Source organism: Danio aesculapii, chromosome 25, assembly GCF_903798145.1.
Source record: "Danio aesculapii chromosome 25, fDanAes4.1, whole genome shotgun sequence".
NCBI classification, from domain to species: domain Eukaryota; kingdom Metazoa; phylum Chordata; class Actinopteri; order Cypriniformes; family Danionidae; genus Danio; species Danio aesculapii.
This window is the reverse complement of record NC_079459.1, coordinates 23,690,607-23,718,546: the sequence shown is the minus strand read 5'-3', so window position 1 is coordinate 23,718,546 and position 27,940 is coordinate 23,690,607. Positions and strand designations below refer to the sequence as shown.

The 27,940-nt window shown below is 35.7% G+C and overlaps 2 protein-coding genes across 3 annotated transcripts; one reads left to right on the top strand and one right to left on the bottom strand.

The window, feature by feature from the left end:
• Window positions 1-26: 26 nt before the first annotated feature.
• On the top strand, window positions 27-6,388 carry usb1 (U6 snRNA biogenesis 1). Of its 2 annotated transcripts, none has more exons than XM_056451491.1 (7): window positions 27-285; window positions 372-580; window positions 2,851-3,034; window positions 3,609-3,662; window positions 5,835-5,940; window positions 6,023-6,106; window positions 6,232-6,388. In XM_056451491.1, exons 1-7 carry the CDS (start codon window positions 191-193, stop codon window positions 6,334-6,336), a joined length of 837 nt encoding a protein of 278 aa, XP_056307466.1. In that variant the 5' UTR covers window positions 27-190; the 3' UTR covers window positions 6,337-6,388. The 2 variants fall into 2 exon arrangements, with proteins under 2 accessions (XP_056307466.1, XP_056307467.1); XM_056451492.1 differs by having other exon boundaries at window positions 200-290.
• Window positions 6,389-8,237: 1,849 nt separating this feature from the next.
• pla2g15 (phospholipase A2, group XV) lies at window positions 8,238-23,767 on the bottom strand. Its single transcript, XM_056451490.1, has 6 exons — window positions 23,457-23,767; window positions 18,726-18,882; window positions 15,602-15,720; window positions 12,273-12,371; window positions 11,945-12,169; window positions 8,238-9,681 (listed from the first exon to the last, which is right to left on the bottom strand). Exons 1-6 carry the CDS (start codon window positions 23,584-23,586, stop codon window positions 9,170-9,172), a joined length of 1,242 nt encoding a protein of 413 aa, XP_056307465.1. The 5' UTR covers window positions 23,587-23,767; the 3' UTR covers window positions 8,238-9,169.
• Between the last annotated feature and the right edge of the window lie 4,173 nt (window positions 23,768-27,940).

Genomic DNA, 27,940 nt, shown 5'->3' with positions numbered 1-27,940 from the left:
TGCATAGAAAAAGATCCGACTCAAAGAATCGATTCGTTAATGAATCCTCAAGTTTGTTGTAAAGGGGCGATAAGAAGCAGCAACGCCATTGATTATCATATAAATAAATTTTTATAATAACAGTATCCTCACGTGGGTGAGATGACATTCTTCTAAAATAAATAGTTTTAAAGGATTTTTCTGCCTCGACATGATTGTCAATTACAGTAGCAGCAGTTCTGAAGAGGAATCTGAAATCTCTTCATCACCTTCAGGGAAAAGACAAAAACTAGACACTGAAACCAGGTTTGGTGCGTTTAATCTTCTATTTCTTGCATTAGATTTATTTTTGTTTAATATCCAGGGCATTACATTTTGTTTTATACACACAGCACCAGTGAAGCTTTGGACCATGGATCTGCTCACAGAAAAGTGTGCAAGTCCACCCACTTGACGCCTCGTCTGCCTCTTCCTGACAGTGTAAAGGAGATGTTCAGAGATTCAGAAGAACAGTGGACTGATAAAAATGAAGAACATGGAGGTCGACAACGCTCATTCCTGCACGAGCGCGGAAACTGGGCCACATATGTGTTCTTTCCTTGTAAGCCATTTAAATGAATGTCATTTACACTTGGTGTTAATATGAATTTTACTCATTCACACGTGGTTAATACAGGTGTGAAATGTTTTGAGCTTGTTCTCATTCAACCACTTCCAGACTCCAGAGGTATAGAACTAATATGGTTGGGTTACTTTTGCAGTGTAAATGTGTTAAACAGCAGCAAAAGTTTCCCTATTCTCCTTCCACTGACCAAACAAGCAATTTGAAACATCTGTTTATTTTGATTACGAACGAAATGGTAGTTAAAATCAAGTCTACACTATATATCGAAAAATTATCGTAAAGAGGTGCTATAAATTACATTTTTATGTGACAAGTAGGCTTGTCATGATATCTATTTTTTTGTTGTACGATATACTGCATCAAAATATCCTGCAATAAACTATATTATTGACGTTTTACGAAAATTTTATCCCACTCATTATAATAATGCCATAATGACAATATAGCATCAAAATGCAAGTACACTCTTCCAAAGAACACATAATATTTAATTCTTAAGAATATTTAATTTATAGTCATTTTAACAATTTGTTAACTAGGCATTGAATCAGAATATCTTAAACAAATAGATAATAATAAATGTTTAAAAAAGTGCAAGGTAAAAAGCAACAGAGGCTGCGATACCTACTACCAGACCTATTTTCAGTTGTCAGACACCCAACACATCCAGTAGAGATCGAAAGGTTGCGCTATCGGCTAAAATGTTGCTAGAATTGGGGGTTTTTTTATGTATGGGAGATATACACTCGCCGATCACTTTATTAGGTACACCTGTCCAACTGCTCGTTAACACACATTTCTAATCAGCCAATCACATGGCAGCAACTCAATGCATTTAGGCATTTTGACATGGTCAAGACAACCTGCTGCAGTTCAAACTGAGCATCAGAATGGGGAAGAAAGAGGATTTAAGTAACTTAGTATGGTTGTTGGTGCCAGACGGGCTGGTTTGAGTATTTCAGAAACTGCTGATCTACTGGGATTTTCACGCACAACCATCTCTAGGGTTTACAAGATTGTAAACCATCTCTAGGATTAATAGAAGATTGGAAAAACATTGTCTGGTCTGATGAGTCTCGATTTCTGCTGCGACATTCAGATGGTAGGGTCAGAATTTGGCGTCAACAACATGAAACGTGGATCCATCCTGCCTTGTATCAATGGTTCAGGCTGTCGGTGGTGGTGTAATGGCGTGGGGAATATTTTCTTGGCACACTTTGGCCCCATTAGTACTAATTGAGCATCTTGTCAACACCACAGCCTACCTGAGTGTTGTTGCTGTCCATGTCCATCCCTTTATGACCACAGTGTACCCATCTTCTGATGGCTACCTCCAGCAGGATAACGTGCCATGTCATAAATCATCTCAGACTGCTTTCTTGAACATGACAATGAGTTCACTGTACTCAAATGGCCTCCACAGTCACCAGATCCAAATCCAACAGGAACAGGAGATTCGCATCATGGATGTGCAGCCGACAAATCTCCAGCAATTGTGTGATGCTATCATGTCAATATGAAACAAAATCTCAGAGGAATATTTCCAGTACCTTATTGAATCTATACAATGAAGGATTAAGGCAGTTCTGAAGGCAAAAGGGGGTCTAACCTGGTACTAGTAAGGTGTACCTAATAAAGTGTCCATGTGTTGTGCGATTAGTCGATATTTTGATTAATGTGAAAGGCCTAGTGCCAAGCATTTGTGTGTTACATGCATAAATTGTTAATCCAATTTGTGGATTCAATCAGATGGAGCATTACTATCTTTATACCCTCCCTCCACAGTTGGTGCTATTATGCTAGACTGCCCCAGAGGTAAACCTAGAGCTTCAGAGCATAGATCTGAAAATGAACACTAATGGAATGAGACAAGAATACCTGCACAGGGTTTAGTCATTCATATTATTATAAAGTCTAAATGTTTGCACCTTGGTATAGTTTATAATTTTGTGCCTTAATTAGATCCTAGAAAATATATCCTGTTAATTTTAGGATGTTCATTACACACATATATGATTTATGTCGCAAGAAATAACGTTACTTTGTGATTATTAAGTTGAAATCCACATCTTGTTCACTAATAAGCCACATACTAACAAGGGTTTGTTCATTTAGTAGTAGTGGATGCTGAATGTGAAAATGATCTAGACTGTTGTTATTGAAATCCAAACACAAGAGACACAGTTGAACTTGTGCCAATATCACTTGAAAAACGATCCCTAATAACCTTCCTGCTTAAATTTCAGATGATCCTGAGGAGGCCTTTCTGGAAGTGCTCAATAAAATGATGGCGGCTGCAGAAGCTCACAACCTCCCTCTGACAGTTTCCGAAGAGTTTCACCTCAGTCTCTCAAAGACGGTGGTCCTGCGCCATCACTGGATCCAACCGTTTGTCCAGTCTATTCGGACCAGTCTGACACACTTCCAGAAGTTTGTTTGAAATAATCAAATTCTCATTGTTTCATTATACCACATCAGTGTTTCTCAACCACGTTCCTGGAGGACCACCAGCACTGCATGTTTTGGATGTCTCCCTTGTCTGTCACACCCATTTCAGGTCTTTCAGTCTTTACTAATGAGCTGATGATATGAATCAGGTGTGTTTAAGGAGACATGGGCTGTTTCTCAATTACAAGAATGCAGAGAACGGACTTGCGTTCTCGTGTAGGTTGTTTTTACCAGGTTACCTCAGAAGAGGAGATGGCTCGGGAGATGGCGAGAAGAGAGAAAGCATCCTGTGAGAAATGAGATGCTTTCTTCTGGGACTTCTCAAGCGAGTTTTGCACTCAATATGGCACCTCGATACCAAGAACACATCCAGGAACTTTCATGCGTCCTCCGTTCTTGAGTTTTGAAACTGAACTCGAGAACACAAGAACGCTGAAGAACACATATTAAGAAACAGCCATAGAAGATGTGTAGAGCTGGTGGTCCTCCAGGAACGTGGTTGAGAAACACTTCCCTATACCATGTTCCTGCCATCTAAATCGTACTCTCTCCACAGGTTTTACTGTGTGGCCTATAAATTGAAGGTGTATGCTAATGCTGAAAAGACGAGGTATTTCATTACTACTTTAAGGCCAATTCACACCAAGGATGACAACAAAAATGTTTTAATAATTGTTCTAATTGTATGAAAGTGGATATGTTTACACCACAGTTAAATTGTATTATAAATTCAATTATATTGATGTGATAATGTTCAGAATAATTGTTTTCATTTGATGATTGAAAAAACAATAACAGTAATCTACTATCCTGACACTAAAGCCACTTCTCCACTGCAGTTTAGTGGGATTATCGCTATAGTTGAACAGCCTCTACTGTTGTGATATCATCCAGACCTAAACAAACGCATGACACACACCTGCCCACAGGCAATGGATGCTACCAATGAAATGGTGTTCTTGACTGTTTAAATTTAGCAGGTTCTTGAATGTTACGTTCACGATCCCGTTTTACATGTTATAGCACATAATACGATTAACGTCATTGCGTCACTGAATTATCCATATTTCCTCTGGAGTTTCATTTTATTTCGGGTGTTCGTTTTTAATTTGTCGACTTTAACTGCAGTTTGACACTTTCACTTTCAGTCAGGAACATTTCATGCATGACTCGTGACAAACAGAGATATTGGATGAGAGTATGAACTGCTGGAAGAGGTTTTTTTTTAATGGCATTTCATCGAATTTCAACGTCGAATGGGAGAAAAAACTTGATGTATGTGTCTGTGGTCCTTCACTGACTCGATAGGTGCAGAGAATAGTGTCAAAACAGCCGTGTGTGTATAAACTATCCTGTCGCAAAACTTTGTCCTAGATGACATAAATCCTAGATGACGGTAATAGTTGATTAAGGAGTTTACATGTCTGTACTGACTAAAATCGGCATACTTCGTTTTTAGTTCGATTATGACCTTAATCAGATCAATGAGTATGTTTACATGGACACCAATAATCTGATTTTAATATGATTAAGACAATACTCTGATTAAGATTCTACCATGTAAACAGCCATTTTTGATAAATTTAATTCCATTAATGTCATAATCGAGCTAAACTGAAATCGGATTAAGACATGTGGAGTATGCCGACTTTAGTCGTATTATTAAAGTGCAGTACAGACATGTACACCGCAGTCAAACTATTACTATCATGGTAGGATTTTCGCTGCATTTCGCGACAGGATAGTCTGTACATACATGACTGTTTGACACTATTCTCTGCACCTACCGAGTTAGTGAAGGACCACAGACACCTGCATCATGAAATGCAGAGGTTTTTTCCCCATTCGGTGTGCGGTAAATTCCTTTAAAACTACACCCTTCCAGCAGTTCATACTCGCATCCAATATCTCATTTGTCATGGGGGCATGCATGAAATGTTCCTGAATGAAAGTGAACGTGCCAAACTGCAGTTAAAGTAGACAAATTAAAAACAAACACCCGAACTGAAATGATACTCCGGAGGAAATGTGGATAGCACAGTGGCGCAATTATGTTAATCAAATTATGTGCTATAACATCTAAAACAGGATCATGAAAGGTACATTCAAAAAGCAACCCATGGAAACACCTTAATCATATTATTGTCTTATTCAGATTAAAGCAAATAATTCGATTACTGATGTCTATGTAAACATAGTCATTGACCATCTTTGTGACGATTCTCTCAGACCAATCAGTGATCAGCAGTGTGCAAGCGTCACATTTTGGTAATTGTACAGCTCACTTGAAACATCACTAAAAAAAGTACCAAATATGGAACACAGTGGAAATGAGGCAATCAATGAGCCACGTACATCAATGCAGTGCAAAAGCACCTTAAGGGTGAATTCACGCTTGACACATTGGGTGTGATTCCTGTTAACGTGAATAAGTGTGAATGCAGTCATCCAAATAAAGGGGTGGAGTAAGACCTGAGGAAAAAAGGGTGACCGCTACATTGACCAAAGATCTCTTTTCTAAACAAACCAAAAACAGGACATGATGACAGGAGATTCAATCATAAAAATAACAGTATGCTCGTTTATTTTTTGTATCGCAACATTGTTACTAAGTTCAATATAAACATTTAAAGCTACAAAAACAAACCTGCAGCATTGCCTTCATAATAAACTGTCATCATTTGTGTGAATGAGCCTCAAGACCTACCTAAGATGTGTATTATTCATTTATTAATTTCAATTAATGATATTTTATTGTATAATGGCATAATTGTTGATGCAGGACTTTTCTTGGGATGGAAATCTCCACTGGAACGTCTCACTTGCTTGAGCTTAGCAAAATAGTGGATAAAACCATGAAGGAATTCAACCTTAGCACCTTTTATGAGGTTAACATTTGGCATTAGCATCACATTTGTCATATCAAAATATAATTAGTTGTCATATAACAGCATTTTCTGCCCATTCTAGGATCCTTCTTTCCACATAAGTCTTGCTTGGTGCGTGGGTGACCAAACGGAAAGACTGGAAAAGGCGTGTTTATCAGAATTGCAGGTAGGAACACACTTCTGATTTACAACCTAAACAAGCACAAGTATTGATGAAAGTCAAAGGTTATGGGTGTTTTTTTTCACGTAGCTTTCTGAACTTTAATAACCTTTGATTGAACCTTGTTGCAGGGTTTTATTGACGCACATGAAGATGGACCATTCCATGCAAGGCTAAACTGCAACGAGCTTCGCTGCAAGACAGGAAATAAAGTCTTTGTTTTTCCCCTGCAATGATCCTAAAACTACTGATGTTTAGTCAGCCATGGAATAAAAATCTTAAGAGGTATTTGCAACTTTCATTTCTTAAAAATTGAGTTTTCCCCTTAGAATTGCAAATTTATATCTTGATGTAGCTTACCACTCACAATTTTTACATTTCTGACCCTCCTCAATTTACATCATGAACGTCTCACAATTGACTGTTTTCCTAGAGAAATCCTAGCGGCGATTTTTTTTTTCTTCACAATTCTAGAGTTCATTGTGCAAATCTGTCTTTTTAAACTCCTGAACTGACCCTCTACAGATTTCCAAGGGGAAAAGTGTCAAAATTGCAAGACGTAAACACACACAAAAAGGATATTAATTCTCAATATTCATGGGGAGCAATTTTAAAGAGCCCTTATTATGCATTACAAAGGGTCATATTTTGGTTTTGGGGGTTTCCAACAACAGGCTGATATGCATGCAAGGTCAAAAAACACTTTCATTGTCTTATAATATGCTTTTATTTTTACCGAATTATCCCAACAACTCCCATATGATTCGTTCAGCGATTCATTTGTTCCCAAACCCCTCCTTTACGTGAGGCTAATTTACGCTGATTGGTTCGATGACCCTGTCTGTTTTGACTGGTTGACTGATTTCAGCACGAGAAACGCCCAAGAAATAGTCAGATCATATGTTTGAGCCCAATGCAGGAATGCAATAAAGCAATGCAGTTAAACATTAGCATATTCATCTATTCTTAATCCCAACCCAAAGTAATAACAACAACACACGTTCAGTATTAATCCACACTTTGGAAAATTGATGGCACCGCGCATGTGAGGGACAGCTGATGGCGGCCATAGCAACAAACAGCAGGAGATGACGAGCACAAAACAAATTTAAATTGGGAAAAGAAGCACGCATCACGTTTTCAATGTGGTTTTGGACGAGATATGTGAATAGCCCCATAGCGATTTAACTTGACAGATACGTTGCAAGCACCAATCTATAACAGATACGTGATCACAAGCCGTGCAGGGGTGCGATTCCCAAACAACGACGTAACTCGCGGCTGAACTATCGTAGTACGATGCATCGTTTGGGAAAAGAACGATGTACTGACAAGTGTTTCCCAAAACCTGTAGGTTCTCTGTCGCAGATCGATCGCTTGAACCACGTTAGTTATAGCGCAAAACGCCCATAATGATGCTCTAAACAGGGTGGAGTAACAACTTTAGAGAAAAACCACATCATTTCTTTGTGCAAATTATATTGTATCAATAATCACAAAAACGACAGGAACAAACACAGCACTAGGTTGGCTTTACAGTGGTGTTTTTGTGAAAATGAACTTTAACCCTTTATTGCCCACAGCCACATGTCCGGCCATCTCTCAGTGATAGTAATCTTTGTGTCATGATCAATCCCATGATCCCTCGCACTCCGCTAGTGTCTGAAGGGAAAGGCGTGTTCACGTTTTACCGGATCCGGTAGTTTATATTTGGTATTGTTTTGTGTCAACGTCGATACGAACGGGCAAAAGATCTGGATGAACGACGAATTATTTAAACGACTCTGAGTCGAATCTCTTATTTAAAACAAAAAACAACAACAATATTTTTAAACAAGGTGCATTTTCAGATGTAACTTTCAGCTGGATGTTTTCATTAACTTAGAGCTGTGTTACACACTGCATGGAAGGTCATTTTAGGCCATAATAGGGGCTCTTTAAAACCATGAGATAAAAGCTTGCAATTGCAAGAAAAGTTGATGACTATGAAAAGTTGCAATGTATTGATTCTGAAATAAGCTTCAGAAACACTGTTTCAGCTTTTGTATTCTATAGACTTGTATATTTAAACACATAATAAAGATTGTGTAGTAAGTACAATCTAATGCACAAAGGAATGCTTTGTTACGTCTGACAGTTTTGGTAAAGAGCATTTTATTGTACATAATTGCAACATGGTGATTTCTCACTAATCCAGGGCATGTATGCAACATCTGTTTTTGTGAGTAACAGATAGCCAGTCGCTGGGTTAGCGCTGCTTTTTTACCATCAGACCCGTTTATGAACAACACACCACATCCTGAAAATGAAAGACTCAGTTTCACTTTCCACTGTTAGTGTTGTACCTGAAAATGACTTGTTTTACAGCCTAGTTTTTAGCACTAGGCTGCAAACAGTTTGCTTTGCAATTCATTGTTCATTATATTCAAGAGGTAAGTACATGTAAAATAACACAAATAATTACAAAACAAAGAAATTGTACATATGTATTGATGGTTAACCCATCCTGCGTCACGTTTGCAGTCTTTGAGTTGAAGCTGACATCAATTGAGCAACGAGATATCCAGCAGTCGTTTTTTACTACATTCAAGACCAACTGATAAAAATATATAAATCAATACTAGTCACAGACAGCTTGATAAATAAGCACTAGCGTCGACAGAAATACTGCAGAATCAGTACGATTTGGATAGAAACACCTTTGGAAATGTGGTTAAAAACTCTACCGGAGGTTATAAAAGGTTAAAAACGGACAATATCTTAAAATGTAATTGGAAAAAAGGATTAACGGCAGTCAATTGCTTCACATTAAACCACATACATATGTGCATTCAAATCTATTATAATAATAATAATAATAAATTGAGATCTGAATTCATTAATAATTTCTATAAACGCTGATTGTGCCCAACAATTTACGAGTACAATTTTTCACACTGATAACCTAACAATAAACAAATTACCACAAGGAACATCCACCCAAAAAGCAGAACTGCATCCTGTCCTTTTGGCAAACCAGAATGGTAATTCATTAGTTAAGGAGGGGGGAGCTGTAAAACCTCGATGTCGTCATGGTGAAAACAACACCTTTTTGATATAGTCAACTGTGGTGTTGTTCAACAGCATGGCGACATGCTCATTTCCAGGCAGCTCCAGCCACTCCACGGCCTGTTTTTGTTGGCCTTTCCATCGTTTGCATTGTATGGCGCTTATCAGGTTGACCGTTCCGTCTCCATCCCCATTAATGACGGCCGGGTCTGTATCTGGGAAGTTTGTGTAATTGTAACCTTGAGGTGTTGGGATACCTGTGCCGTAAAGACAGTGGACGGGAACGCCTGGGGGCTGAAGTGCACTAACCAGTGGTTCAGTATCCTGCCTCATGGCCCAGCCATCCTCGTAGTCGATGTCTTTAAAGAAGCGCTGGTAGTCCTGGACAGTGTAGGTGGTGTTTGGGGTGTAAACCAGGACCATGTCTTTGGGCCAGGTGTGGGCGTAGGGGAAGAGCCAGATGGTGGAGACGGCCGTTCTCTGCTGGGTGCGGATTTTTAGGGGACTGATGACAGGAATGCGGTTGTTGTCGCCTGGGATGGAACCAAAATCAAATTATAAAATCAGTGATCACAAATGGTTTTGAAGTGTCTCTATTTTGACATTTTAAAGGATAAAGGATATCCTAATTTTGATTTGAAGGACCCCTGCAGTAGTTTTACATGCATCCAAGGTAGAAAAAATTGGTAGAAAACCCAAAGTAGAAAAATTTCAATTGTAGGAGTCATACACGATTATTGTTTCCCTTTTACTGTACACTTTTTGGTCAGCTGGCCCATTCTGGCATTGTGTTTGGTCTACCACTTAAAGCGTGTGTTGAAACTAAACACACATTACCATCAGTGTTACTGTCACAAAGTAACTAGATACTGTAATCAAATTTTCCACTAAAAAACTAGTACTTTGCATTTGTAGGTCATTTAATTCAAGTACACATATACCATATCTGAATTTCACCTTTGATTTTACCATACAGCTTGAGACAAAAATGTTTAGCATTTAACTAAGCACTGCATGTACAGTTGAATTATTAGCCGCCCCTTAAATTTTTCTTTTTTAATTATTTCCCAAATTATGTTTAACAGAGCAAGAAAATTTTCACAGTATGTCTGATAATATTTTTTCTTCTGGAGAAAGTCTTATTTGTTTTATTTCTTATTTTTGTTTTATTTTTTAAACACCATTTTAAGGTCAATATTATTAGCCCCTTTAAGCAAATTTTTTTTCGATAGTCTACAGAACAAACCACTGTTATACAATAAATTGCCTAATTACCCTAACCTGCCTAGTTAACCTAATTAACCTAGTTAAGCCTTTAAATGTCACTTTAAGCTGTATAGAAGTGTCTTGAAAAATATCTAGTCAAATATTATTTACTGTCATCATAGCAAAGATAAAATAAATCAGTTATTAGAAATGAGCTATTAAAACTAGTATGTTTAGATATGTGTTGAAAAAAAATCTCCATTAAACAGATATTGGGGAAAAAAATAAACAGGGGGGCTAATAATTCTAGGGGGCTAAAAATTCTGACTTCAACTGTATGTGTTCATCAGTTTTGCAGTGTTTCAAATGTGGAACTTAACTCAAAAAATGACTTCAGCTTTATTCCATTACCCTCCATTGTGAAACATACATTTTGTGCAAATGCCATGTAGAAATGTTCTTTACTTTGTTTCCATCCAAAGATGCGAATTAAATTTATGCGCAAAACTGGAATATTGCATAAAAGACTTGCGAATAAAGCAGCGTTTCCATCCAACGAGTCAAAGCGAACAAAATTGCAGTAGGAGAAGCTGCGTGAGTCTTTTCTTGCTCCACGCAATGAATGCGTGCTGGTGTTTGAAGGCATCAGACGCGGAGTACAGATGCACTTGACAGTTCTGGAATTAATAATATAATAACACGAATACTTGCATTTTAGAATGATCAAGACTACATTTCAGATGTTTTACAGTGTGCTCAGCCTGCTGGTTTGTCCATTCAAGCACATTTATCATCTCATGATCTCTAATAACAAACTCACATGACTTTAATGTGCATACTGGAATTTGTTCGGTAAAGGTGTTTCCATCGTAGTTTATGCACATCTTTTTTTATGAAATAAGAAGTTTATCCTACTCAGTTATGCACGTTTTTATGTGCAATTTTAAAATTTATACGCATCTTGGTGTTTCCATTAACCAGTTTGATCCAAAATGCGCATAAAAATAGCTGGATGGAAATGTAGATAATGTTGGTTCCATTTAGTTTAGAAATACTTATTCCATAAACTGTATAACTATAAGAACATGGAAACAATATAGTACTAATAAAAAAACTTTTAAAAACTTGCATTTTAAGTATAGTTTTTAAAAACTTAACATTTTCTTGCCCTCAAAACCCAGTTTTTGTGAAAATGAATGACCAAAACACGTATCAGTTTGAGTAAACATTTCCTGACAAAAAAAACAACCTTTTGTTTTCTTTTGCTTAGTGTGCACAACTCATTCATTACTTTCAAAATGTTTTTTAGATATATATTCAGCAATCAATAATAATTCAGTCATTATGTTTATTTACAGGAGTAGTTCACCCAGATTAAAAATTCTGGCATCATTTACTCATCCTTCAATTAATCACTGACCTCTTTGAGCTTGTTTTGTGTAGAACAGAAAAAGGAAATGTTTGGAACCACTTGAGCGTCGAGTAAATAACATTTATTAAGTGAACCATTTCTTTAATATCCCACATCATACATCAAAAACATGAATTATTTTTAAATGATTGTGTTAAGCTTTTTTGTTAGGCCCTTACCTGTTGCCATAACTCTCAGAGTTTTGGCCACTCCAGCCCATGGAGGCCCCAGAGACACGTATGCCTTGATGTATCGGTCCTTCCAAGCCTGCGGTTGGTTATTGAGGAAATAAAGCGTGTACATGTTCCCCATACTGTGAGCAATGAGAACCACAGGACCTCCAGCCTTATGAGCCATCTCCTCGATCATCTGCTGCAGACGCAAGAAATACTCCTTATTCTCATCTAGATCCAGAAAAAACAACAATATTAAGACATTAAGACCGAAATCATCATGTTTCTCATAATGGTTTGTTTCTGTGTAGAGGCAGAATGAGAAGAGACTCACTTGGGGCTTTACGCCAGTCATAAGGAGCACCTCGAACATCATCGTTTCTGGTGTAACCCCAGTCAACCAGAGATTGCACTATAGTGAAGAAGTACATGCCTGAAACAGACAACACTCCTGATAAACAATACTTCAGACACTGCAGGTGAAGTTTTCAACATGCTTCCCCAGTTGATTGATTACGTAGAGCAATTACAATGTTACGGATGTGACAGTAGAAATTCAACACATACATTCACAGAGAAAGTAGACGTTAACATTATATTGACACATCGGTTTCTATTTTCCAAAACAACTAACCACAGAGTTAAAGGATCCGAAAAATATCAATCTGTTAGCATTTTTTAGGTTTTAAATGAGGAAAATAAGCATGCGTTATGGATGTGACCAAAAGAGTCTGCGAGTTTACAGTATGCAACATACTTTTGTAGAAATCTGTGAATTAAACTGCACAACCCAAAAGAAGCGATGATAATCGAAAGAATAAAAGTCGTCTCACTATAGAGTAAAAATGATTGATTTTAGTTTGACGTTTTAGCATTTATGAGGAAAAAGCTTGGTTATGGATGTGACGCCTCTTAATTACAGATGTCAAATTGCCACTTGTGTGACTTTGGTAAATCAAATATAATTGTTTAAAAACATTGATCGAGACATTTGAGTATTTTTAAAGTACTCTCAAATACATAAAAAAAAATGTAGAAACGGTTTCGCTATTTTGCTGGATGTTTTTTTTTTTCATGGCTAGGTTGACATTTGCATGGAATTGTTCTTTAAATAGTTCTGTTTAAATATGCAAATGACTGAGATATTATTTAATAAAATACATAGTTATTTGCATGCATATCTAGCACACAATTTTGAACATTGAATGAAGTCCAGTTTAAAATTGGTTTCATTTCCTGACATATTAGAGTCAAAGGTTTGGATTTTGGGAACCTCATCACTCCATAATTTAGAAAATACTTTAAACGGTAAGAAAATAACTACATTTATGTCTCAGTGCAGAAGAAAAAAAACTCTATTTTAAGAAAAAACCTTCAAAATAAGTATTGTAATTGAAATCTACAAACACAAATTGATAAAGTGTGGCACAAAAACAAGTATATTTTGGATGTTTTCGTTACATTAGACAGGGAAAGAAGACATTTTATGAAAAGCCAAAAACATTTACACTTACATACTCATTTACAGGTGTGTAATCAAAATGTACAATGTTTACTGTGTAACCCACTGATCCTACTGCACCCAACCTCCTTTGAGCTGGGAACGAATCGGCGATTATTTGCATGAGAGTCGGTTGCTCTAACAAGGAGGCTAAAGACCATGGCCTCTAGCGTCTGTCGCTAGAGCACCTTTAGAGATCAGAGGAGTGAGGTTTACCTGCATAGCACTTCGCTAGCTGACCTCCGTTACACTCACCCCTCCTAAACCTCACGCTCATCCCGGATGAGCCCCCATGTGTAACCCACTGGTCCTACTGCACCCAACCCGATTTGAGCTGGCGCACATTGTTAAAGGTCCTGTGAAGTGCTTTGAAACGTGCATTTTTATTCGATGTTTGATGGAATCTCAACCAAAATTGCAAGAGAGGGTGGGACACGATGTAGCTCCTCCCCTTTTCCAAAAACAGCCAATAGAGTTTTGTTTTAATAACAGTTCTGTCAGTGAGAGTGGTTGAGCTCAAGCGCATCAAATATGAAGCCTCTTGAAGGGGCGCGGGGGATGTCAGACACTGGGGAGCATTTGATTGGTGATGATTTGATGAAAAACTATGAAAAAGTATGAGGTGACGTGAATTACAGCTGAAGATCTTTGCCCAAACCCAACGGTTCCTGATGGGTTCGGGATTTATTTCTATCATTTTAGACAGGGTCGGGCCGGGCTTGCGCAGTAAATGAACAGTCATGTGATGCGTTTCGATTAGCGTAAGAAAGTAATCAAATCGTTTGTTACAACATTAAAATCCATCCCTGCAAAGGTGAAACAAATGATGACGGAGAAGTCAAAAAGAGCGAATTTGACTGCGGTCAGGCCAGTCACCAGTTCAAAAAGAACGGTCATTCTAGCCTTCAAGGTATTTCGGTGGTCACTCATATACTGCGTATTACGGTAAAGTGCTAGACAGCAATGTACAGCAAGCTGGCAGGGAAGACATTTCTACATTGAAACCGCTGTCATGGAAAATAAAATGGGTGTTCTTGACTGGTGGAAGATGAACAAACAATCCAACCCAAAACATGCTAAATTAGCCAGATCAGTATGCATTCCGGCCAGTAGCAGCAGCAGTGAAAGGGTGTTCAGTGCTGCTCAGTGAGTGCAGAACTGCGCTAAAGTCATCTACAGTGGATTCAATAATGTTCCTCCACAAAAACACGTAGCCTAATCTTGATAAGTAAAGGATTTTTAAATTATAACTAAATATTAATTAAACCCTAAAATCATAATGTAGGCAGAGCAGGCCTATATAGGCTAATGTTGCCATTATTCTTTTAATATTCAGCTTCACCGTTGCTTTAATGCCAGATTGTGAAGAGAAGTGGCGAAACAAATCCCACAGAGCCTTTATCTTAATTTCGTTATTGCCAAATACCCGTCATAATTTACTATTTATTTTAATTTAATTTAAATTGTTAAGAAAGACTTATTTTATTGGTGTTGGCCAATTTAAAGGCTAAGTGTATGTACCTGGGCCTATTTAGAGTGCTGAGATGCTACGATGTTACTGAGGACTTATTTTATTTCATTGTTCCAATTTCCAAGTGGCCTACTGCCTAAGTTTGTTATTAATAAATTATGCTAAAACAACTCATTCTTGAAAAAAGGCAAAAGAGCTGTGTGCATGTGCACATTTGAATAATGTCGGACTATAAACGGGTTCGGGCTTTTAAAAAGCTGTCAATCAAAATGAACTTGTCAGACTCGGGCCGAATTCTGTCGGTCTCAGGCCCTGTCAAGCCTAACTTTTATTGCCCAATTACAGCTTTAACATAAATAAAATCGTTGATCCATTTAGGCGGAAGTGACAAACTACAAGCTTTACATGTTTATATCAGTTTTATATCTTCTAAACGTGAATTTTGTTACTCTTTTGCAGCACATTAGCTTATAGATATTCTAAAAATGAACAATACTGATACTAACATCTAAAAAACTTTATTTGAATTTTATGGGATCTTTAAGCTGTGGTAACACTGCACTGTTCACCCCATAGACTTCCATTCATATGCATGATGCAAAACAATTAGCAGCAACTTCTGGATTATGCAGACATGACCATATGCATGTTATCATGCCTATACTAACAGAAACATCCAGTTTGTACTCACCCACACTCCGTTTACTGGGATCCAGGTATTCCAGACTGTAGGTCTCTCCAAAGCCGGGAACTCTGATGTCCACTCCTGGAGGAGCTTCACTGATGTGATTGGTACGGTTATACAGTAACCTGAGAATTTAAGTCAGCTTTATTTATCTGGCGTTTTTACAATGCAGATAAGTGTCAAAGCAGCTTCACAGTATCAGTGATAAACAGGAAAAACGTCAGAATCAACTCTAGAAACAATTCAGAGTCTTATAAGACAGCTCGAAAAGACAGGAGTGTATTTCAGATCGAGTCAAATAAATTTTGTACTCAGCGAGAAATATATTTGTATACAGAACACATGGAAATAATGTATTTGCATTGTCAAAACAGGAGGCAAGATTAAGATCAAAAGTGTGCTTTAAATTTCAAAAGACACGTAGCATTTGTCGATTTCATATTCACTAGAGCGTTTTACTGTCTATATTTCCTTTTTTAAATGGTGTTCTTTCCAGATAAGTATATTTGCCAATGACCAGAGACATCTCATAAATCTTATTATCATGATGATAATTGTTAATGTTAAAACTAATTTTAAAATATTAATCAGTAAAGAATAACCATGTAGAGTGCTTGATGATAATGTTCATTTATATAGTAACACCAAGTATACGGTGGCCAAGAGAGCTAAAACACGCTGCAAGTCAAGAAAACACATGCAAATAGAAAACGTCTTCATTGGTTTGAAAACATGTGCACACATATAGCGCAGGCCACATTGGAAATGTGTCGTGGACCCCAAAAATTTAGCAGACATTCACATTGCGTTAACCAATCAGGACCTTGCTCTAGAATGGGCGTGATTATGACGTAGCATATTTTGTTGGTGTCCCGAGAGGAAATCGGCACAGAACGAATCTATGCTGTTTTTCAGCATTCCTAAAGCACATAATGCACAGCTACTCTCTCAACAAAATCCATGTTAGCCATTTAGCAACAAAGCTAGAGTCACCAGGCAGACAGAAGCCCTACCCATGACGCGAATCCTGCGTCTAGTGTGAATTTGACACGCAAATTAATTAAATTTGATGCCCGAATGAAGCGAGAAAACTCAAAATGTTCACGAGTATACTTACACGCGAATAGTGTGATTCGCACAAGCTGCATCTGGTGTGAATATCCTATTAATGTCATGTTCGCAAGAGTTACTAAGAACTTTGCTTTAAAAAAAAAACCTGACATTGCTCTCAGATCTCCAGCAACACACCTGACATTAAAAACAGGAAGCAGTCGGGTTCGTTGTTTTTGAGGTCCCCCAACACATTTCCATTTGGTCTGTGCTATTTGCAGCTAGTTTCTGTATTTGGCGTGTTGTGAGAATTGTGTTGCGTCAATCTGATGATGTTTTCTCATTTTGTTGTTGTTTTTCTATTTGCATTTGTGTTTTTAACTTGCAGTGTGTTTGAACTTTCTCTTTCTATTAGTGCTGCTACTACTATTATTAATAATATGAATGTAACAGATCACGGTTGATCTGTGATTCGTACGGATCACAACCCAGGGTTTGGAACACATGTGACCCACGGATTAATACATTTTTTTTATATGTAGTTTAATCCTAAATTTGTAATGATCACAGAGAGATCGTCTCTCGCGTCATTCAAGTCACATGTATGAAAGCATTTAGGCTTTTCTGTAAATTACAATGATGACGGAAGAAGATGTGGTAGGTTATTTAGGATGTGGTGGGTTTCTTAGGTTATTAAAGGTGTTTTCTGTCACGACTTGTTTAGCCTGCATCAATGCATTCAATATAAGCTGCCCGATTAATCATTAAAACATCGGGATCTCAACACACACGCAACATAAATTATAAATGATGGTGCACTGCATATGTTCATTAACCCTTCAAATCGCTGCATGCAAATTCTTGCCTTTAGTCTTTTGAGTTAGTTATAAAAGTTAAGCAGTCAAATAACACAGAAGTACTGGGATAACAGTTTATAGTTTAATTGATTAAAATCACCTTCATTTGCATTTAAAAACGCTCATAAATGAAAGTTTTAGGCAGAAATTACATTATTTAACCAATAGGTGGAGACAGTCAGCTATCAAAAAGATGCCACTGAATAATTCTTCAAAAATGACACATCTAGCAATGAAATATCTTGTTTTATGAGTGAATAACTGAACCATTTATTGAAAATGAGACCAAAAATAAATATGGGTTGTACAAATTATAATGTTAGATTTCTACATTTATGCGAAGCAGTGGCGCAGTAGGTAGTGCTGTCGCCTCACAGCAAGAAGGTTGCTGGTTTGAGCCTCGGCGGGGTCAGTTGGCATTTCTGTGTTCGCATGTTCTCCCTGCGTTTGCGTGGGTTTCCTCTGGGTGCTCCGGTTTCCCCCACAGTCCAAAGACATGCAGCACAGGTGAATTGGGAAGGCTAAATTGTCGTAGTGTATGTGTATAGGGATGTTTCCCAGAGATTGGTTGTGGCTGGAAGGGCATCCGCTGCATAAAACATGTGCTGGATAAGTTGGCGGTTCATTCCGCTGTGGCGACCCCGGATTAATAAAGGGACTAAGCCGAACAGAAAATGAGTGAAAGATTTCCACATTTAGCGTTATCAGCAACAGTAGTAAGAGTGAATTTTCCACACTACTGAATATTTTACCATTTATTTCTATTCGGCTGATTATTTCTTCATTTTATTTTTAATAAAACTACAGGTTCTTAGTTTTTTTTTTTGTTAAAACCAAATGTGTCTTGCAGTACTGTTTTTGTAATAAATGGAAAGCAAATTACATTTGAAAAATGGTCCGATCCGTGACTAAAACACCATAATGTGATCTGAACTTGAGATTTGTGATCTGTTACACCAATAGTTAATAAAATTCATAACTACTGTAATATTGCAAAACTAACCTTTATAGTTATCTGCTCATATCAACAGATCATTTTAAAAGATCTTGCTATAAACACGTCTATATCATCTTTTAAAACAATTGATCTAATAGCTATAGAGATAATTAATGACGTTTTACTTCCGTCACTCTACAAATGTAGTTGCAAAAGAAAGATACGCGTTTTTCGATAATGCTATGGATTTGTTTTTAATTGCAGAGAGATCTCGCATTCTTTTTACCTCATGTTATCAATCCAGCAGTCAATGGCCACCGGCACCAGCAGCTCCAGGTTGAGCCACAGTGTGAAGTAGTCCTCGGTCTTCTTATAGCAGATATAATGCACAACGCTGGGCTTGTCCAGTTTTGCTTCCAGCTGGTTCCCGAGATCTCCTGGAACTATGGAGAGAGAGAGAGAAAGAGAGAGAGTAATTAGGCACATTACAGCCAATGACAAATAAAAATACAAGAGTTTTCAGAGAAAACTCAATATGAAGTGCTTTACAAACTACAAAGAATCCTTGATTAAACAAACTTGACTCTATCACCATTTAAAGGGGATTACCTAATTCTCCACTGCTGATTAAACACCCTTATCATTGCTAATCTCTCAGCCAGTTTGTTCTGGTTTGAAGTATTTTATAAACCACCGCTATATTTACAAGCTACACTATGGTTTCCTGCAAAGTCTGCAAGTTTTTAATCATCAGTCGCTTATCCAGAATGTATGTTTTCAACTATTTAACAATAAAACCACAAGGAGAGCTTTTTTATTCATATTATCATGTACATATTGACTAGTCAAATATTGTAACTGTTGTAAAAAAGATACCTTTTATCGCTGAATAATAATGCAGTGTAGATTTAGACAGATGAATGTACTGTATTTTACCTCAGTGGTGCTTATTTTTCCTTATTTTGTATTTTTTCGGTTATTTTATAGTATTAAATTAACATTTTTTTTGCAGTAAAAACTTCTATGTTGCTGAAGGCTCGGGGAATAGCAGATTATTTTAAATTTGATATTAAATGTGTGTGTAGTGTGTGTGCGTGTGTATAGATTATAATGCACTAATGGTATAGTAATGGTTAGACAGGGACGATAACCGGTTTCAAGCTTTACCGTGGTTTGGAAAAGTCAAGATTAAGTTAAAACCGCAAAAGTTCTGTTATACCATTCCTACAGTATATGTAAGGTTTTTTTTTAAGTGTGTTGTAAGGAAATCTGTGTTTTTGAAACTAACGAAGACAGTAGAAGTCAATAATTTATTTTAATTATTTAGCCTGACAAGTTTACTGTATTATAAATGTTTCCTAAAATGTAATATATTGTGTTAAATGGGGGGAAAAGCTTTTTTTTTTTCCTAGACATTTAAAAATAACATATTTTAGAGCAGTAATCACAATACTGTGATACCGTGATATTTTTATCCAAGGTTATCATACCAACAGAAACTTATACCGGCCCATGCCTAGTAATAGTATTCCTATACTATTCCATGTTACATATTATTTAATGAATCTGAGCTGAACGTCATGTTAAAGATTTATAAACCTTGGAAAAATGTATTGTTTATCGTTTTTTTAAATATTGGAAAATGTAATTAACAATAATAATTTAATTCACCTTTTTGTTAAGTATAGCAATATTTCTATAAGCATATTATACAGAGTTTTTTGACAGTGGTTTTGCCTCTGCGTCCATGTCAAAAACATGGTAATGTTAATACCATTTACTAAATATACCATAAACCAATACCATGTACCAGAGGTGCCCAAATATTTTCGTATGAAGGGCCAAAAACCAAATATCATTAAGAGCCGTGGGCCGAAGGTAAATATACCAAATATTTAACATTGTTGTCATGGTTAATTTCCTAATTATTTATAATATTTCAAAATAAATAGAAACATTACTTTAAATGGTATTAACTAATGCAGTATAACTTTTAAATGATAACTTACTGCAATAAAAACATAAACAATCCCATTTATAACTCAGTAGAGTTCAATGCCGAATACACTAGTCAAGCAAAATCTGCCTTTGATTTGCTCACCTAAGTCTCTGCATTGTCGGGTAACAGTGTGTACATTTAAACTAAGTCTGATTAATTTACATCATTAAATTGAAACATTTAATTTCGGTTAGATTTAAACAATAAAACAAACAAACAAAAGGTTACATTAAATTTGAATTGACAATCTCGAAACCATCCCCATCATTCTCTCTCTGTTCTCAGATGGGATTGGCCCGTGGGCCCTAGTTTGAGCCCTATACTAAATATTTATAAATAATGTAAAGATTTATTGTTGGTTGTAATTTATAATATTAACAAATGTAATAATCAATAATAATCTCATTCAGCTTTTTGTAAAGCGTAGCGATATTTCTACAAGGATATTATATAGATTTTTGACAGTGGTTTTGTGCAAGTACAGGAAAAGTACAGAATATGTATCTGTTGCAAATATTAATCAAAGTATGAATAAAAAGTAGCTGTTTTAAAAGTACTCAAGAGTAGCGAGTAGTGAGTATTATGCTGTAAAAAGCTGATGCATTTACATTTGTGGATATGTGTAAACGTAACATTCTGTAGTGCATTTAGTTATTACCCAGCAGGCACATGACATCATGAGACTTTAATATTAGGATTGATTTAGGTTGTGATGTCAAGTGACCAAAATAGTCATAGTGGTAACGTCCACACAATGTCAAGCTGTAACATCATTAGACGTTGATATTTGGTTGATTTTAGGTTGGCCTTTGGACATAGACGTCGTCCTGGCGTTGGAATGTCAACCAAATTTTCATCTAAACAAAATGGAACGTCCCCATGACGTTGGGGTATAACATTAATCTGACGTCATGTTGACGCCTTGTGCCTGCTATGCGATTAAGGCCATTTCGGTCATCATACAGTAAACATCCTTCATTTTCTCATCAGTGACATGCTTCTAAACAGTCTCTGGGTCAACGCGTGTAAAGATTTTGGACATCTTCTTGAAAACTTCCAAACAGTTTGCTGCAATTATAAGTCGCCCATGTCTTCAGGTAGTTCATTATGATGCGATTTATCTTCTATGTGCGATTTGATTGGACAGGAATCACAGGACTGATTTTTCTAATCCCCATAGACAAAAAAAAAACAAGGTGACAGCAGGTTGAAGGAAAGTAGTGGAGTAAAAGTACCAATACAGCTCTAAAAATGTACTCAAGGGAAAGTAAAAGTACACATTTTTAAAACTACTTAGTAAATTACAATTTCTGAGAAAAACTACTCAATTACAGTAGTTTGAGTATTTGTACTTAGTTACTTTACACCACTGCCAATACCATATACTAAAGATTTATAAATAATGTAAAAATGTATTGCTCACGACACGATGGCGCAGTGGGTAGCACGTTCGCCATACAGCAAGAAGGTCGCTGGTTTGAGCCTCGGCTGGGTCAGTTGGTATTTCTGTGTGGAGTTTGCATGTTCTCCCCATGTTCGCGAGGGCTTCCTCCGCGTGCTCCAGTTTCCCCCACAGTCCAAAGACATGCGGTGACTGTAGTGTGTGAGTGTGTATGAACGATTGTGTATGGATGTTTCCCAGTGATGGCTTGCGACTGAAAGGGCATCCACTGCATAAAACATATGCTGGATAAGTTATCGATTCATTCCGCTGTGGCGACCCCAGATTAATAAAGGGACTAAGCCGAAAAGAAAATGAATGAATGTATTGTTCATTGTTATTTATAATATTAACAAATGTAATAAACAATAATAATCTAATTCAGCTTTATGTAAAGCGTATATTTCTACAAGGATATTATATAGATTTTTGACAGTGGTTTTGCCACTGCGTCCATGTCAAAAACATGGTATGGTTAATACCATTTACTAAATAGACCATATACTAAAGATATATAAATAAGCTAAAAATGTATTGTTCATTGTTATTTATAATAATGACAAATATAATGAACAATAATAATCTAATTCACCTTTTTGTAAAGCGTAGCGATATTTCTACAAGCATATTATACGTTTTAGACTGTAGTTTTGCCACTGCACCCATGTCAAAAACATGGTAACAGTAATACCATATACTAATTGTACCAATACCATAAAGATTTACAAATAATGTAAAAATGTATTGTTCATTGTTATTTATAATATTAACAAATAAAATAAACAAATTCACCTTTTTGATATTTCTACAAGCTTATTATATAGATTTTTGACAGTGGTTTTGTCTCTGCACCCATGTCAAAAACATGGTAACGTTAACACCACATATTAAATGTGTCTAAAACAGCGTGTTACTTCATATAATTATTTCATATTTTACTAAACATAGTCGTACATTTCATATTTCGCAAAGTGAGGAATTAAAAACCGCAAACGTGTTTCCCTCGTGTCATATGACCGCGTCATATGAGAAACCACCAAAGCGAAAATGAACAGACAACAGAAGAAAATGCTAGAAAACAAACCCGACCGCATCTTATATGACCCAAACAAAGCTACTGAATGTACTCATTTTACACTTTTAGACCGATATGTTTTAGTTTCTTCGATATGAAAAAATCATACAGCTGTCACGTGCCATAAGATGTTATTAAAATACCTACAAATTTCAAGATTATGTTGAACTATATTTAAGAGTATGTGTTAAGCTAACAAGTAAAGACATGTCTATAAACACATTCATATATTAAATACCCTATAATGCTAGATATGAAGTTAAAACCGACTACTGTACATTCTGTACTAGTGGTCGTATCACAAACACGCTACCAAGACAACACAACTTCTTGGCAACAAAACAAGCGAGGACGGCAAAAGTGTCGCCTAGGTAGGCAGCGCACTAGAATTTGCGACGCCTCCCGCATGACAGTTTATCATGAGACAAGTAAACAACCATTGATTTGAGCCACAAATGCAACAGGACATTACAACACAAAGGATATTCTGTGGGGAACTTACTGAGAACCACAGGCGGCCGAACTGGGCACACTTTTCCTGGAGAGCATTTCAAACTTCTGCCTTCGGTAAAAGACAACAACAACAAACACAGCTGGAGCGACGCGAGGATCAACCGATGGCTGGGAAGCATCTCTTTCGGCGGCTCTGCAGGCTGACAGCTTAAACAGTGTTTATCTGTCCATCTTAAAGGGGTGAAATGAGCTGGAAGTGGCGTTTCTGGGTCTGTGCAGCAGTGACAGCGTGATGATGATAAAGACCGACAATACGGCGATCAAGCAATAGGTGTTTTTAAAGCGGACAGACGGGAATAAGCGATGGCCGAGCGCATCGAGTCGATGGGCGGGGCTTTTGGATTTCAGCAGAAGGATGGAACGATCCATTTTGTGATTTCAGCATCATAAATATTTTCAGCAGTAAGTATTAGAATGTCTTGTGTGCAGCTGATTGTTTAAGAGGTAATGTATGTTTCAAAATGAACAGAATTATCTTTCGTTAAATGACTTCTTACTACAAATCACGAAACATTTAGCAACAGCATTATTTAACTGAAATACCTTGATTAATTTGCTTGTATTAAGTGTAAATCATTGAACATTTTCAGTGAAATCTTACGCAATGCATTTTAATATTTATTAATATGCGAGTCTAGTTTCTTTTAATTTAACAACTTTAGTACTTCCAACCTCCTTCGCTGACATTTCAATTTTTAAATTTATCTGCGATAGCTTTAAACGATCTTTTAAATATATTTTATTTTATTATTTAGTCATTTTAATACTTCAATTAAAATTATTCGCAAATTTAATGTAGTATTTATATTTAAGTTGAGTTTTTTAGTAGTCTTGTTACATGCGCTGACATTTCTATTAGGTTTGAATATAATTAAACATTATTTAATTCTAATATTTATATATTATTTTTAGTATTTTATTACTTAATTTCAGTTAGTGGGCATTTTTTAACTACAGATTTATTTAAATTACTAACATGTTTGGGTTGGCAGTAGATGCTAACCTTTCAGTACTCACTTAAAACTGTTGGGTTAATAATAACAGGTAACCCAATGATGGGTCATTTTGGCACAGACCTCCTGTTGGGTTATTTTAATCCAATCCACTGTTCAGTTGTTAAGGTTAACCCAACAATTTGGATTACAAAAATAACAAATTTGTTGGGTTATTTTGCCAAAAAGTGGCTCAACCACTATATAATAAATTATTGTTATGATTATTGGGTTGATATCTCCGAATGATGGCCGAATATAACATGTGTATCATTTCCTCCAAAAAAAAAAAAAAACTGTAGAAATGAACACAGAGGTAGAGAAAGAGTTTTTATCAGTATATAGATCGGCTATGAAGCACACATTTGTACCATCAAATTAAAAGTGCTGGTGAAACGGATATAAAAAAAACACATCATGGAGAGGCAATTTTACTGCCTTCGACCCAGGGGTGGTTTTTGTGATTTTGGGGCCCTCAGCAGTTCCAGAAAACGATGTTATATAGGTATAATTCATACTTCTAGATATTTATTAGGGCCCCCAGATTTTTTTTTTCTCAGTTGACTGTTCAAATACAAATGTTTTAACTGGTTGAATTATTAAATAAATAACCAAACAAAGGCTAAAAATAACCCAACAAAGCACCAAATATTAACACAGAATATAAACCATTGGGTTAAATAAATAGCCCATAGTTTTTTTTTTTTTTTTTTGAGTTTAATGGTTTGAAAGGCTTTTACTACTTTACTAGCAACACATCTCATCCTGTTAAAGTGGAAACACGTCTCTCCACCCTGAAGCATGGGTAAAAGATGTGTTTACTTGCATTAAATTGGAAAAAAAAATAGACTTATAGGCTCTTTAAAGATCTTTGACAAGTTGTGGCGACACATCTTAGATTATTTGCTGGCTAACTCTTGATTCCTAAGCTGAGCAATAATATACCACTGTAAAAAAGTCTGTTATTTTACGTTATTTTTCTGGCATCTAGGGTTTAAAAACGTTAAATAACGGCTGGTAAATTACAGACATTTACCGTAAAATAACAGACTGTAAGTTACAAATATTTACCGGAAATTTAAATGTAAGGAAATGTCTGTAATTTAAAGTCTGTTATTTTACGGTAAATGTCTGTAATTTAAAAGTCTGTTATTTTACGGTAAATGTCTGTAATTTAATGGCCGTTATTTTACGGTAAATGTCTGTAATTTAAAGTCTGTTATTTTACGGTAAATGTCTGTAATTTAAAGTCTGTTATTTTACGGTAAATGTCTGTAATTTAATGGCCGTTATTTTACGGTAAATGTCTGTAATTTAATGGCCGTTATTTTACGGTAAATGTCTGTAATTTAAAGTCTGTTATTTTACGGTAAATGTCTGTAATTTAAAGTCTGTTATTTTACGGTAAATGTCTGTAATTTAATGGCCGTTATTTTACGGTAAATGTCTGTAATTTAATGGCAGTTATTTTACGGTAAATGTCTGTAATTTAAAGTCTGTTATTTTACGGTAAATGTCTGTAATTTAAAGTCTGTTATTTTACGATAAATGTCTGTAATTTAATGGCCGTTATTTTACGGTAAATGTCTGTAATTTAATGGCCGTTATTTTATGGTAAATGTCTGTAATTTAATGGCCGTTATTTCATGGTAAATGTCTGTAATTTAATGGCTGTTATTTTATGGTAAATGTCTGTAATTTAATGGCTGTTATTTTATGGTAAATGTCTGTAATTTAATGGCTGTTATTTCATGGTAAATGTCTGTAATTTAAAGTCTGTTATTTTATGGTAAATGTCTGTAATTTAAAGTCTGTTATTTTACGGTAAATGTCTGTAATTTAATGGCTGTTATTTTATGGTAAATGTCTGTAATTTAATGGCCGTTATTTTACGGTAAATGTCTGTAATTTAAAGTCTGTTATTTTACGGTAAATGTCTGTAATTTAATGGCAGTTATTTAAAGTTTTTTTTACAGTATGAATACATATTTATTATAAATTTTTACATTTAAATTTTGTATTTATTTATTATTTAGTTATTTATTTTTTCTTAACAAAGTTTATTTCGTTTTTTCAATGGAAAGTGGGAGGTAGGGAAGTGTTTATTTGGGGTAATGTTAACAACAACATAGACAGATAATTATAAAACAAATGTTGTAATTGAAATTCCATGTACACTGTAAAACATATGATCGATTAGTCCTGACAGCATATGTTTTTAGGCTATTGTAACTTATTAAACTAAGTTAATCATGTTCTAACTTGATTTCATAAGTCACGCAAGCTGTTTTAAGTCAGTTTAACATAATATAAGTTCAATAGACTCATAAGGTTAATTTGATTCAGCTTAAAATTATAAGGCAACCAAGATTTTTTTTACAGTGCAGAAAACCTAATAAAATAATTTTTAAATAAAATGACTAACAGTTCTCAAGTTGTTTCATAAATATGTCTCTAAAATGATTACTAATACAATCTAAGACTAAATAAAAAGTGAAATAAAATAATCTCAGCCATCTGCCAAGGCAACACATCTCATTTTGTGTTGAACATTGTGTTATGACATTAAGTAAATATGTTTTATAATACAGCTTTGTTATAAAATGTGTATACTTGTTGTTTTATTGTGTTGTAAGCATAAAAGCAAGAGCTGACAGGGAAAATGATTGTGCATAATAGTTTCATTTATATTTCACTCTGTGTGAGGATGATGTTCAAAGATCAGTGCAGAAAAGAGAAGCCACCAAACCGAGTTACTGATTAAAAGAATTACTGCCAAAATACCTATATTTCAAAAGAAACAATCAATTATTTTTTTTCCAGCAACAAACCAAGGAAGGATTTCTTGGCAAAACGATTGCCTGTGAACTCTGAACCTTTGTCGAACAAATTTAATTTGTTTGCAAAAAGCTAGAAGAAGCGGTTCAAAGGTTACAGAGTTCAACAAATATTATCAGTAGCTCTGTAAAAACAGGTCATGGACAAAAAACCCCAGACAGATTAAATATTAATAAACATTTTTATATTTTATCTCCAACTAGTAGCTTAACTGTGTGACAGCATAACAAATATCAGCACTTTTATACAGGAAATTATTCACTTTTGTTAGGTTATATATATATATATAAACATCTTTAGAAGCTATCTATAATCTTTAATGTACATAATAAACATATTTAATAAATTCTGTGTGAACCAAAGAACCATATAAAGCTCTGCACTCTAACACAGAAATAAAAATGACATACCTATTAAAGGCTTAAGTTCACATTCAAATGTAAATTCTGTCATTATAAACTCACCTGCAAAACACACACATTAAAAAACATTAAATGTCTGTTCACATACACCTGACACTTCAAAATGCTTATAGGGAGTTAAAAAAATCAAGTGGTTTATTCAGAATCTTCTGAAAAGACACGACTGCTTTATTTGATGAACAGATTAAATTTAGGCTTTAATTTCACATAAAAACACAGAT